The sequence below is a fragment of the Podarcis raffonei genome, chromosome 2 (assembly GCF_027172205.1).
Source record: "Podarcis raffonei isolate rPodRaf1 chromosome 2, rPodRaf1.pri, whole genome shotgun sequence".
NCBI classification, from domain to species: domain Eukaryota; kingdom Metazoa; phylum Chordata; class Lepidosauria; order Squamata; family Lacertidae; genus Podarcis; species Podarcis raffonei.
The window spans coordinates 113,799,262-113,813,139 of NC_070603.1; the positions used below are offsets into that span (position 1 = coordinate 113,799,262).

General features: G+C 47.9%; 1 protein-coding gene across 1 annotated transcript; it reads right to left on the reverse strand.

Moving 5' to 3' along the window:
* Positions 1-224: 224 nt before the first annotated feature.
* C2H6orf47 (chromosome 2 C6orf47 homolog) lies at positions 225-9,348 on the reverse strand. The gene is made up of 2 exons (XM_053379390.1): positions 8,968-9,348; positions 225-4,253 (listed from the first exon to the last, which is right to left on the reverse strand). The coding sequence occupies exon 2, from the start codon at positions 3,636-3,638 to the stop codon at positions 3,003-3,005; it is 636 nt and encodes a 211-aa protein (XP_053235365.1). The 5' UTR covers positions 3,639-4,253; positions 8,968-9,348; the 3' UTR covers positions 225-3,002.
* Between the last annotated feature and the right edge of the window lie 4,530 nt (positions 9,349-13,878).

Sequence of the window (13,878 nt, forward strand, 5' to 3'; positions counted from 1 at the left end):
GTGGGGGGCCTGTGGCCCTCCGGACTACAACTCCTATCATTCCTAATTACTGACCGTTCCAACTTGGGCTGATGGGAGTTGGGATTCCGACAGCATTTGGGAGGCCAAAGCTCTTCTTCCTGGAACAGGAATGCACACCGCAAAAGCAGTGTTTGCCGGCACCCGCAGTGGCAGGCCAGAAGTTTGAAAGGATAGAGAAGGCATTCATTCTGCCTCAGAACCGGAACGCTTAAGTTTTTTATTCTCGCTCGAGGCAGATGGCATGGGACGTTCTGGCTCTATCCGGACAAGAGAGGGGTTTCACTTGAAAGATATCACATGGGTATTAGACAATATTCAGAGAAGGAAATGAATCTGAGAAAGCTTTTGCAGAAAGGGTTGTCCATTTTTGGAAAAGGACTTGAATCCAGAGGACGTTTCCTAGATGAAATGGGAGTGTTTCTGCTGAAAATGAGATTGCGGCTTGCTCTGAATGTGGTTGCAATGTAGAATTATTTCCTGCAACCATTTTTTTAAAAAATGAATGATCCGATTTGCCACTTTCTTGTCTATCACAACATGGAGATCAAGTGGATCTCAAGGAGCTAGAGGGAGAGGGATGATCTGGTGGGGACATCACAAAAGGGATTAATGAGAAAGAGGGGGGTATGTTCTAGGTTCCAGAGACTCAAAATCAAAGCATGTTTTATACCTCACTGCTTGCGGCTAACAGAGGAGTGTGCAGAGGAGAGGTTAAACTGAATTTGTGTTTGTGGAAGGAGTGGGGAAAACCCAGTGAGAACATCTGGTTTGGGGGCATTCTGGGCATGCATCAGAGACTGTGGATCTTGAAGGGAAGAAGGTGGGGAGACAGAAATGTAAGGTATATAACTTGGAAAGGACCTGACTGTGGACCTCACGTAGCTACACCATAGGATGGATTCCACACAAGAAGGTGGTGTTTGTTTTAGGAGATCACAACAGACATACATGATCACAACAGAACTGAAGAATGAAGAGTGTTCAGCTGATCTGGAAAGATGTGCTGACCTAGGAATGTGGAGGCCTTGCCAGAAATGAGGAAAGGAATAATGTTCCTACGAACACAACTGCCACATCCACTCCGGTGGTCCCTAGTTCCAGCGGCAAGCATGGCGCAATATAAACTTCCCATCCCCTGGCAAGAAAAACACAAACAGGACCTTGGAAGAGAGGCTGATTGGGCCTATGGCTGGCAGCCTCGATTGCAAGTCTGTACTGGTAACCAAGATGCCTGCAGGTGAACATTAATATTCTGGGAAACTTGGGTCACCCTCTTGCGAGGCAATAGGGCACACCTCAGGTGCAGGTGTGTGGTAAAGGTAGACATTTGTATCCCTGCGCGGCTCAAGCACACCTGGGCCGCAGAGAGGCGTGCTGAGATCCTCTCTCAATCACACACAGATCCTTTGGGCAACACACGGCCCACATTGCAAGCTGATCTGGTAGGATAAAATCTCAATATTGCTGAAGGTGTTTGGGGTGAGTATCAAGAAAACAGGGCAAAGAGGAGCTAGACTCTCCTGCTGTTGGAAAAAGTTATAGATGCTGGTGAGGAGCAGGTGGAATCTAGCTGAAATTCCAGGCTCAGAACTGCGTATCCCTGAGGTTTGGGACGGAGGGGAAGACCAACTTTCTAAACAGCCCACCTTGCCCCTTCAGAATAAGCTAGGGAGAGGCAGTCCATTTCTAACAGGGAGTCCTCAGTAGTCCACCCCCATCCAGATTCCTCCTCAGTAGCTTTACATATTTCCTGATACTGCCCTCCTGAAGTTCCTGAACTCCAACTCCCATCAGCCCCGGCAAGCCCAGCCAATAACCAGGGATGATGGGAACTGTAGTCCAACCGTCTCTGGAAGGTTCCATGATGGGTACCCCTGCTCTAAGCTGTGGGAGGCTTTCATGACTTTCTGGAATCTTCCTCCCCTAGATTAGATGTCATACCAATTAGAACACTTCCTGCCAAACCCCAGTCCTCCCATTGGCTCCTTTGAATCCTCTTGTGCAGGTGCAATAGGTCTCTCTCATAGGATCTGACCCATAGTTCTCAAATCCACCCCGCCCTAGCCTCAGATAAATCCACTCTCTGGTCCCAGTTAAGATAGGAGGTTCTTCATCCCTAGTACCCACTCGCCCCAGCCTGAGACGGGGGCAAGAAGATGCAATGTGGCATCTACTGGCCCTTCCCAGATCATTTCCCCTGCCCTCTCCCTTCCACCCTCCAAAGTGATTGTCCAAAGCCTCTTGCCCTCACCTGCTAGGCCACCAGAGCAGAAAGCTGCACTTGCTTGCTGTTCAAGATCAAAGCACAGCTCCCAGTGTCCATTCTAGACAACTCTCAACTGGGTTTAGGGACCCCTAAACTGGGTCTAGGGACACCTCTGCTAAAATGTTAAGAGGACCCCACTGACTGATGAAATCACCTGTCTTTGCAGATTATAGGAACTGGGTATGTGCGGACCACCCCATCAACACTTCTTCAAAACTGCCAGCCAAACATGCTCTACAGAGGCATGTCCATTCTTCAGTGGTCAAACAGCTCCCCATCAAATGAACCCTCGAGTCCCCTCACCTTCCCGCCAAATCTAGTTCCCAAGATCCACTGGGGGCAGGCAAGACAGGGAAACCAGGTTCAGACTGGTTTGGATGTGGAGTGCACCCAACTCCCCCCACCCTCGTGCCCCATGATTTCTCCAAGGCCCCTCTGGGTGGTCATAGTTGTGATGGTGTTCCCCTCCCTTTGCTCCCCAAAAAGCCATTCACAAATGGGCATTGGAACCACCTGCGCGGGGGACGGGACATACACACATACATATGTTTTTTGCAAACATACACCCGCTGCACAACACTCTCTATTCCCTCCTCTTTTGTGCGTGTCTGTCCAGCCATCCTAAATGGGGACCACATCAGCTGCGCTCTTTGGCTTCCATGACCCAATTCTACCCCGAACAGCCGCAGGAGGCAGGCTAACAGAGTCTTCCTCCTTATAGCGGCGGTGACTGCTTGCCTGTGCCGGCTGCCGACAGTTCCTCTTCCTTGGCTGGGTCGGAGTCGATGGACTCTTTCTCCTCTGGGGGCTCAGACCCACCAGCCTGGATACTGACACACAAGACCAGGGTCTGCAGGAAGCCATAGAGGCAGGCAAACTGCACGAGGTACTCCTGCACCAGCCACAGGGCCAAGTACATCCCGTAAGCGGTGACTAAGAAGCAGGCAAAGCCGTGGAGCCAGACCTTCAGAGGGCCCCCGAACCCCAGGATATCCAAAACCAGCCGGAAGGCCGGGGACGAGGCACAGAGCAAAGTCACCACGCACAGGTCAAAAAGATGGCGGGTGAAGTTGAAGCAGATCTGCAAGTGCTCTGGCGATTCGACGGATGCTTTCGGCGGCGAGAGGTGCTGAGGTATCCTGGCCAATAGGGAGCTCTCTCCAGCAGCGGAACTTTGGCCCCAGCCAATAGCGCCCAAGAGGCGTCGGCCGCTCCACCATCTTGGTTTTGGGGGCGCCGTGCTTTCCTCCAGCTCCCCCTGCAATTCCTCCTCTTCCTTTTTCACGTCCTTCGCCTTTCCTCGTCGCCAAGGCAGTCCAGGGAGCCATGACTTGGCTCTGCTAAGGAACATGGCGCAGGGAGAAGATGCACGATAATATAGATATATTATTATAATATAGATGAATATATGTAAACAAACTAAAGAGCAGGTGTGGGAGCTATACACCCAGAGCAACCAAAGTTTACTTGGGACCCGAGGCTCGCAAAGATCAGCTCCCTGCCACGAAGAATACGGCCTAGCATGGCATTTTCCGCTCCTCCTAGCTGCTTCAGATGCCAAGGCTGGTGGCTCAGTCTTCAAGGAAACCACAATTGTGGGTTATCCATAAATCTTGGCTCTTCCGGGCTTGGAGCTGTCCTAGATGCTGGCTGCCGAGAACACGAATCTCCAGTGTCCAAGCAAATACATATGTTGGAGAACGGTTTGCTCACACAGAGGGAAGTTGAGCTTCCTGCCACATCACACTGATTTTTTCAACACTCCTGGCAAACCAACCATCTTAGGGCACGCAGGTCTGGTTCCCCAAACGGGCATGGTGGGTTCAATTCCCTGTTTCCAAAAGGGTGTATTTGTGGCTCCCAAAATAAAAAAAATCTCAGCTTCTTATTAGTTCAGAGGCTCCAAAGTCTCGCATCATGCCACCTCAAATCAAAGATGGGATCTTTCGCTCCAGAACAGCCTCCCCTATGAAAGAAAGAAAGAAATTTTCAGTCAGTGAACTGACCGCAGGTGGGACAGAATGGCAATTAAGGGGAGATTTCTGATTTAACCTACTTCTTATCTTGAAAAATGGTGGTAATAGTGACCCGTGGGCTTGTTGCAAGGGTGAACATGGTTTTAAATGCTCAAAACGGAAGACTAAAAGGCGAATAAACTTTAATTCTCATCCTTCATGAAGATTTTCCATCTAGCTAGCAGGAAATGTTACGGACCCCCAAATACTGACAAGGCCCTGATATTAACTGTGGGTTATCATCAACTAAGTTTTACTCAGTGTAGAGACACTGAAAATAACATGAGTAAATCAGAGCCATTCACTTCAACAGGCCTACGATGAGTAAAACTAAGTGAAATGTAACTGAATACCACACTATGTTCCCTGGTAGTTTCTCTAGGGAAATTATCATTTAAAACAAAAACCAAAAAACTGATCACATGATCAGTTCCCAAAACACTGATTCTCACCAATTCTCAATACTGATTTTATCCAATAATAAAATTATTGTTTCATTGATCAGGTTTGTATCCTCACCCTTCACCACAGGCTCCCAGGGCAGGCTACACAAATCACAAAACAAAGCGTTGAATACAAATAATAAAAGAGCAGCTAAAACTTTAAAAGAATGCAATTGAACAGCAAGCAATGAAAAACAGCAACAGCATGACCAGCACAATGCTCAAGACCTCCCAAAGGCCTCAAGAGAGAAGTGTATCTTCAAGCAGTATCAGAACCAGACATACTTTAGAGAGGAGGTAATTCTGAAGATGGGCTTCTACTTCTGAGAAGGCTTTACTTGGTGATGGAACCCTGAGAAGGACCTCTCCTTGTTGACCATAACACACAGGTAGGTTTAGTTATAGAGAAAGGCATTCCCTTCAGGTATTTGGGCCCCACATCATTTAGGGCTTTACACAGACCCCATTCCAAGTGCTGGTTTGGACCTATAAAGCCTTAAAACAGAACCACAATGCCTCAAGGTCCACCCCTCTCCATATGAAACAATCCAGACTCTCCTCGTTCATCATCTGAGGCCCTTCTTCACGTGCCTCCTCTGTGAGAGGTCCGGAGGGTGGCAAGACGAGAACGGGGTCTTTTCTGCAGCGGCTCCCCGTTTGTGTGATGCTCTACCCAGGGAGGCTCGCCTGGCGCCTTCATTATACAACTGGATATATCAGTTGCAGCTTCCAAACTGTCTTCAGGAGCAGCCTCAGGTGCAGCACACTGCAATAATCCAACTTGGAGGTGTAACCAGAGCATGGGCAACTGTGGCAAAGCAAGACCAAAATGCAGCCCTTTGCCCAAGTGAGCTTTTGCAGGCAAGGGCCAGTTTAAAATCAAATTATTATCCTGGATTCGACTACTTCAGACTGCAGGTAGGGGGGACGAATTTTGAATGCAGTGCATGCATGTTCCTACATGTAAAAAAGCAGCATGTTGGGAAACCGTTCAAGCTCGCCTTCTCTGTATTTGTGCATCTACCAGGAGGATTTTCTGATGGGGAAGCACTCAGACCTAATTTCCTGCAGTGGTACGCTCCAAAAAAACCGAAAATCCCTTTACATCACTTGAATCTGCTGCTTGTATACACTGACCCTAATCTCTCTCTCTGTCTCAGAATACAAATGCATTCTATCAGCCACCCCCAATCCCTTGATTGCTTTGGAATTTAATTGCAAAACTCCAAAAGGGGGGTTTATACCTCCAGAATTTTGATTTCCCCTATCTTAGGTTGACCTATCTTAGTTTCTTTCTGCTCTCCCCCCCCCCCAAATAATCTCTTTTGGATGGCATGAACCCAAAATGTGCAATTAGTTGAAAACAAGCAGATGGATATCCACCATCTGTAGCCACAAAACAAGATCCGCATGGCGTAATAGATATTTTGCAACACCAAGCCGAAACCTGTTTCTATAATCGTCTATGCATTTCTGCTGCTGTAGGGAGAAATATGCCAACAAGGAGCCCTCAAGACGAACAAAAACCTCATTTAAACTCTCAGGAAAGTGACTTCCCCAACCTACCTGGGGCTGATAGGAGTTGTAGTCCAAAATACCTGGAAGGAACCAATCTAGGGAAGGCTCCCCCTTAGTGCATAAACAAACATGGCGGCCCTCCAGATAGGTATTTTGGACCACAACTCCCATCAGGCCCAGGCAGTGTGGCCCACAGAAAGGGATTATGGGAGCTGGAGTTCAATGGCATCAAGGGTTAAATGCATCAGCTACCCCTGAATTACCTGTTGTTGGGGGGGCAGGATAGAACATATATACCACTCTAAGTTTCCCATTATCCAACAGCTTGTATGAAACTAGGGGTCAGAGGTGAATTTAGGGGAGGCCGACTGGTTCACCCACACTGGGCACTGATCTGAGAGGGCGCCGCAACAATGACAAAAGAGATTGGGAGGGGGGATTTGGGTGTCATACAGGATGTCGTGGAAATGTTAAAGCCCAAAGTTCGCCACTGCTAGGGGTTCACCAAGAGTGTCCCAGAGCACCTCAGAAGAGCTACCAATGAAAGAGAATGCCTCTGAGCATGTTCAGAGTGCTTTCCTGTTCACCACTGAATAACCACAACTCGTGCTTGAGGCTGAGGTAAAGGGCATGACTTTCACGCACCGCCAGATTTTCTAGCCAATCCATGTCAGATATACAGCAGCTTGCTTTCTTTAAAAAAAAATGACTTTTGAAAGCCTTGATTTTCTCCTGTATTCTGCTTATTATAATGGCTGTTGGCTCTGCTCGTTCACCTTTTATCTCAGTTGTCTATTACACTGATTTTACATATTTTAATGGGGTTGTGGCCTCTCCAGCCCAAGTCAAGAGTTGGAACTACAGTGGTAAAGGTAAAGGGACCCCTGACCATTAGGTCCAGTCGTGCCTGACTCTGGGGTTGCAGAGCTCATCTCGCTTTACTGTCCGAGGGAGCCGGTGTACAGCTTCCAGGTCATGTGGCCAGCATGACGAAGCCACTTCTGACGAACCAAAGCAGCGCACAGAAACACCGTTTACCTTCCCACCGGAGTGGTACCTATTTATCTACTTGCACTTTGACGGGCTTTTGAACTACTAGGTTGGCAGGAGCAGGGACCGAGCAAGGGAGCTCACCCCGTCGCGGGGATTCGAACCGCCAACCTTCTGATTGGCAAGTCCTAGGCTCTGTGGTTTAACCCACAGTGCCACCTGCATCCCTAACTACAGTGGTACCTCGGGTTAAGTACTTAATTCGTTCCGGAGGTCCGTTCTTAACTTTAAACTGTTCTTAACCTGAAGCACCACTTTAGCTAATGGGGCCTTCTGCTGCTGCCGCGCCACCAGAGCACAATTTCTGTTCTCAACCTGAGGCAAAGTTCTTAACCCAAGGTACTATTTCTGGGTTAGCGGAGTCTGTAACCTGAAGCCTATGTAACCTGAAGCATCTGTAACCCGAGGTACCACTGTACTGAAATGAACGATCGTGGCTAAACGTAGGGCCAACGGTTTCGATAGGGCTAGCAAGGGACCCAACAATCCTTTGCAGAAAATGAGAATGAACGAAACAATCATAAAACCCACAAATAGCTTCACAACCACCCCACAAGCACAAAATACTTCAGGCACTGGGAAAGGCGTAGCTTGACGAATCAAACCTTTTGCATGCATATGCAGAAACAGCCTACCTCAAAACATGCGTCTCTGTGTGTTAATGAAATGGCAAGGCTGCACCTTCTGCTGTGGTGATATTTGTGTGAGACAGGAAGCGAGGATGCGCTTGGGATTCCTCGTGAGCCACTTTCAGATTGGGCTGGGAGTCTGGTCTAGGTGTAATTATGGCGCCATATGCTCTGGTTGGGGGATCCCATTGCGAACAGTGTGGTTTTATTCGGCTTAGAGGGGATTGTGCCTAAGGAGCTGTCGGTTATTAAGAGCGAGAGCCTCATGGCGGGGAAAATTTTTGGCGTTATATGTCATTTGCTCTCTGAAGCTCTGGAGTGTGCGGCAAGCATGACTTTTGCGAGACTAATCGGAAAAGGTGCCTCAACCGGAAAAGGTGCCTCAACATGTGTACATTTATAGCATAATAGTCTCCTTATAGAAGCATCCTGTATCGAATGCTTTTAAGTTCTTAAAACAATCAATGTGTGTGTGTCTGCAGGGCTATCCTCTGCAGTGCTGTGCAATAATTGGGATTTTATATAAGGCATTTCAAGATATCTCTCACAACACATTTAACTCTGCAATGTTTCAAACCGTGTGTGGGGGGCGTGTGTTGGGGGTTGTCAACCAACATCTGGTCTATTTATAGGCTTCATGAGATTCCCGGCGGAGGGAACTGCCTTCTTAGGCCTTTATTGCAAAAAATAATAATACTCCCCCCTCCCTTCTAAATTAAAGAATCCTTGCAAACCCTCACCTGAATCCTAATCGATGCAGCCACACACATCAAAAAAAGAAGCAAATTCCCCCCCCCTCCCCAAGAGCTGCTCCCTTAGCTCAAAGATTCCTCCCTCCCCAGAGAATTTGTACACCCCCCTCCCTAAGCGACTGCACCCAACGATCCTAATTAGGGCCGATCTCCCGATCACCCCCACCCCCAAAATAAACCCCTCCAGGAATATCCACCACCCGCTTGCCGGAGAGACCGCAGCGCTGCAACACGCGCCCCCCCCTTCCACACACACACGCGTTTAGCACGTACCGGGTGAGATCCAGAGAAGCGATGCCTCCGTAGCAACTTTTTCCCTTTCCCCTCCCTACGGATTTCTTTCTCCTTCCCTTCCGATTTCAGCTTTTTATCTTGCAGAGTAGGGCGGTTTGATTTCATTCCTTTCCTCCACCTCCCCTGGAAGGTAGCAACGCTCTTCTTTTCAATGTCCCCTACCTTGTTTTTTTAATATATAAATATATGTGTGTGTGTCCAAACTCCAGCAAAAGCGGGACTATCCGGAGGATCTTTGGCCCCGCCGAGCAAAGGGAAAGAAGGGGAGGGACTAGCCCAGCCCTAGATGGAGAAGGAGGGGGGAAGGAGACGCGGGGAGGGGGGGTTGAAAGAGAGAAGCCTCTTCCTTGGGATTTTCTGGTAGGACTGGATTCGGGAGAAGCGCCACCCCAAAGGCGGGAGGAGCCTCTAGGGAGGGGTCAACTGGGAAGGAGGGGCTACCTGGGGGGTGGAGGAAGTGGGAGAACTGGAAGGGCGGACTGGGTGTCGGAGGGAGCGGGAGGGGCTTGGAGCTGGCGCAGCCCGGACTCCTGGGTTCCCTCCGAAGGCGCGAGGGTCATTATGGTTTCATTCATTGCTGTTAACCAATGCAGCAGTCCCAGAGGCAGTGTGAAGTGGGGTGTTGAAATTACAGTTTCAGGCAGGGTCAGCAAACTTTTTCAGCAGGGGGCCGGTCCACTGTCCCTCAGACCTTGTGGTGAGGGGCGGGCTATATTTTGAAAAGGAAAAAAAATAATGAACGAATTCCAATGCCCCACAAATAACCCGGAGATGCATTTTAAATCAAAGCACACATTCTACTCATGTAGAAACACCAGGCAGGCCCCACAAATAACCCAGAGGTGCATTTTAAATAAAAGGACATATTCTACTCATGTAAAAACACGCTGATTCCCAGGCCGGATTTAGAAGGCAATTGGGCTGGATCCGGCCCCCGGGCCTTAGTTTGCCTACCCATGGTCAGGTATAGGAGGAATCCTACAAAAAACAAGTTTCAGGTTTCAAAAGGATTAGGCCTGTGGTTCCCAACCTTTTAGCCATGCCCCACCTAAGCATCTCTAAAATTCTGATCCCACCCCTACCCCGTTTGACATATAATTATTATTATTCAGAAATAAGATCCTGTTCACGTGGAGGAAGCCTAAAAGGCCATGGGGCATGTGCTCCATGTTGTGGAACCACAGGATTAGGCTGTAGTAGGTGGCGCTGTGGGTAAAAGCCTCAGCGCCTAGGGCTTGCCGATCGAAAGGTCAGCGGTTCGAATCCCCGCGGCGGGGTGCGTTCCTGTCACTCGGTCCCAGTGCCTGCCAACCTAGCAGTTCAAAAGCACCCCCGGGTGCAAGTAGATAAATAGGGACCGCTTACTGGCGGGAAGGTAAACGGCGTTCCGTGTGCTGCGCTGGCTAGCCAGATGCAGCTTTGTCACGCTGGCCACGTGACCCGGAAGTGTCTCCGGACAGCGCTGGCCCCCGGCCTATAGAGTGAGATGGGCGCACAACCCTAGAGTCTGTCAAGACTGGCCCGTACGGGCAGGGGTACCTTTACCTTTACCTTTAGTAGTAGTAATGCGGTTGGGTTGAGGGGGAGGGGAGCAAGAGCTGAAGGCGTGTAAGTTTTTGGAAGGGGCCGGTGGGAGCCAGGACTCCTGGGTTCTCCTAAGAAAGGGCTAGGACCATGGCAGTAGAAGTCTTTATTATTTCTTAAATTGGTATACCACCCTTTATCTGTAGATGTCAGGACAGTTCAGATACAAAATTAAAAATACAATAAACAAAACAATAATCCCCACCCCACACCCAAGTAAAGCTTGGATTAGTGACAGTGGTGAAAGTTCCTAAATTAGAGGTGTTGTTGTTGTTTAGTCGTTTAGTCGTGTCTGACTCTTCATGACCCCATGGACCAGAGCATGCCAGGCACTCCTGTCTTCCACTGCCTCCCGCAGTTTGGTCAGACTCATGCTGGTAGCTTTGAGAACACTGTCCAACCATCTCGTCCACTTCTCCTTGTGCCCTCCATCTTTCCCAACATCAGGGTCTTTTCCAGGGAGTCTTCTCTTCTCATGAGGTGGCCAAAGTATTGGAGCCTCAGCTTCACGATCTGTCCTTCCAGTGAGCACTCAGGGCTGATTTCCTTAAGAATGGATAGGTTTGATCTTCTTGCAGTCCATGGGACTCTCAAGAGTCTCCTCCAGCACCAACATTAGAGGTACAGGAACTCAAAGAGTGGCATGTAAGAGCCACGCGGTCTGAGCCGCAGCAACAAGCTAAGACATGCTCACCTTTTGAGCTTCCCTGGCAGATTGAAGGTGAACAATAGTCTTGATTACCTTCCTCCCAAGGCAAGTGGGAGTGACCTAGCTAAGCCTGGCAGGACAGTTTACTCTATGGTCTTAACCCCTTCATGCATTAATTAGACGTAAGCGTTGTTGGCTGAATGAGGCTGGTTATCCATTGTTTTCTGGTTCCTGCTTGCAGTCTTCCTTTAGGCATCTGTTTGATTACTGTGAGAACACAATGCTAGATGAGGTAAGCCTTTGGCCTGATCCAGCAGGCCTTTTCTTAGGTCATGAAGAGTCCATTCCCCCAGAAAAATAGCAAGGTTAGGAGCCAAAAGTTAGGAGGAGAAGCTGGACTGATAATAAGAGTTGCCACGCCAAAAGAGCTTCTGTCTCTTTAAACCTTACAATTTGAGGCACAGATTGTGAACCCCTGGCCTTCCAGATGTTGTTGAGCCATTCTGGCTGACAGCGCTGGCCCACCCATTAGGCAAGGTGAGATAACTGCCTCAGCCATCAGGATCCACAGGGGCAGCAGATCCCAATGTAGATCACTATTTCTCCCTTTGTTCACTCATCCCTTCTTCGCTGGTGGGGAAGGGGTGCCATTTTGTGGTTCTCCTCAGGTACCAAAATGTCTTGGGCTGGCCCCATTGGCTGAGATTTATGGGATCTGGAGGGTTATAGGTTCCCTTGTCCCTGCCGTAATTGTTCATATATTAATCACCCGGAGGCTGCAGTTCTAAGCATAGTGGCATTGACTTTTGAGTAAGCGTCGTTTACAATAGCCTATTTATTTTGAAAGAAGTCACTTTGGAACAAATAGCCAGGCACCTATCGAGGATTTATGGCACCCATTTTATTTTATTTTTTAAAAAGTCTGCTGGGTTCTGCTAAAACCAGCCAGAAAATATGCATGAACTCTTATCGTACCTTTTAAGTGCCATGTCAGAACTAGTTCATTTCCTCATGCTTCTGGCAAGTGCTGCCTTAATGCAGCTACTAATCCATTTCTACAGTGTGTGTGTTCTTTATGGTCTATTAATTTTATCAGAAAGGCATGTCAGATTGTTAACTTCCTCAAGGGGGCAGAGAAGCAGGGTATAAATGTTTTAAATAAATAAAACACGTTTGTGTTTTCGGTAGCCACCTATTGGACGTACATAGCTGAATAAAAGATGACAAATGGGCAAAAAAGGAGGGGAAAGACTCTGTTCTGAGACAGATAAAAGATTTTATTCTTAAAAGCACACCTCTGTAGGAATATCAAAAGGAGATCCTTTACCAATTCAGTCTGTTAACCCAGAAGCCCAATGAACAGATACAAGAGCTGCAAAGAATTGTTTTTACAGGATCCCATCTCTCTTCCCTCAGGGATCAGAGATGGTATATTGTCCCCTATTAAATAGTTTTAACTGGGGGTGGGATAACAAGGGACGAGTAAGATATTTCAGGGTATTAACGCATGAAGAGCTGTTTTAATAACCCCCGTGGCCTTTTTTCAGGCACTTGTTAGGTCAGCATAGAAATGAATAGGGGGCCTTGCAGTCACTGTGCATGCTATTTTTCGGGGAGGGAAGGGGCACGCAATTCCGTTGCTATGGTAACCGCCTACCTTGAGGCCTTTCCCAGCTTAAGCAGAGCTGTGTTACTGTAATTAAGACAACCCCCTGTAATAATCACCTTTTAACAGCTTTGTCTGCAGGCCTGAACTGGCCATTGGATAGTTCTGGCAAATTCCAGAGGGGGCCAGTCTCCCTGGGACTTTTATGCTCAGAAAGCAAATATCCCCTTTAAAAACGACACCTGATTTGCAATACCTATGGGGGTTGTTCAAACTGTGCAGGACCACAGCCAAAAGTGGGGTACACCCTCAGGTTCTCACTTGGAGGAGGAAACAAGGATGGCCGAGTGTGAAAGCAGCAGTTTGGAAATTATGATATATGTAAACTACTAAAGATGAAATATAATGAAAATCAGATAGGTGGACTTGAGGAAGCCCACTTAACAATGTTTAGAAAAATAAGGATATGACAAGAATTTGTTTGTATTGTCTTTTCCGTTTGTTTTTTGTGTTATAAAAAAATTTTGGGGGGGGAAGCAGTTTGGGCGATTAAATGTTCGGTGAATGTATTTGTTTCTGTGGTCTGCTCCGTAATGGTTTGGAAAGGGGCAGATTCGTCTTTTGGTTAAGTCAGTAGTAGGGGAATGGAGAAAAGCAGCGAAATGCTAACTTCAAGCAACACACAATGAGGTTGGAAGGAAAACCCATCTGGTATACTCTCCCTTTCCTTTTGATGCTGTTAGTGGAATTTTGCAGCAGCTTTTAGAAACTGAAGGAATTAAGTACAGTGGTACCTCGCAAGACGAATGCCTCGCAAGACAAAAAACTCGCTAGACGAAAGGGTTTTTTGTGCTGCTTCGCAAGACGATTTTCCCTATGGGCTTGCTTCGCAAGACAGAAACGTCTTGCAAGTTTGTTTCCTTTTTCTTAACACCGTTAATACAGTTGCGACTTGACTTCGAGGAGCAACTCATAGAACGCGGTGTGGTAGCCTTTTTTTAGGTTTTGAAAGACTTTGGTGATTTTTGAAGCTTTTCCGAAACTTTCCCAA

Coding starts and splice junctions, on each gene's coding strand:
- C2H6orf47 (XM_053379390.1), bottom strand. CDS start 3,638: ATGTTCCTTAGCAGAGCCAAGTCATGGCTCCCTGGACTGCCTTGGCGA.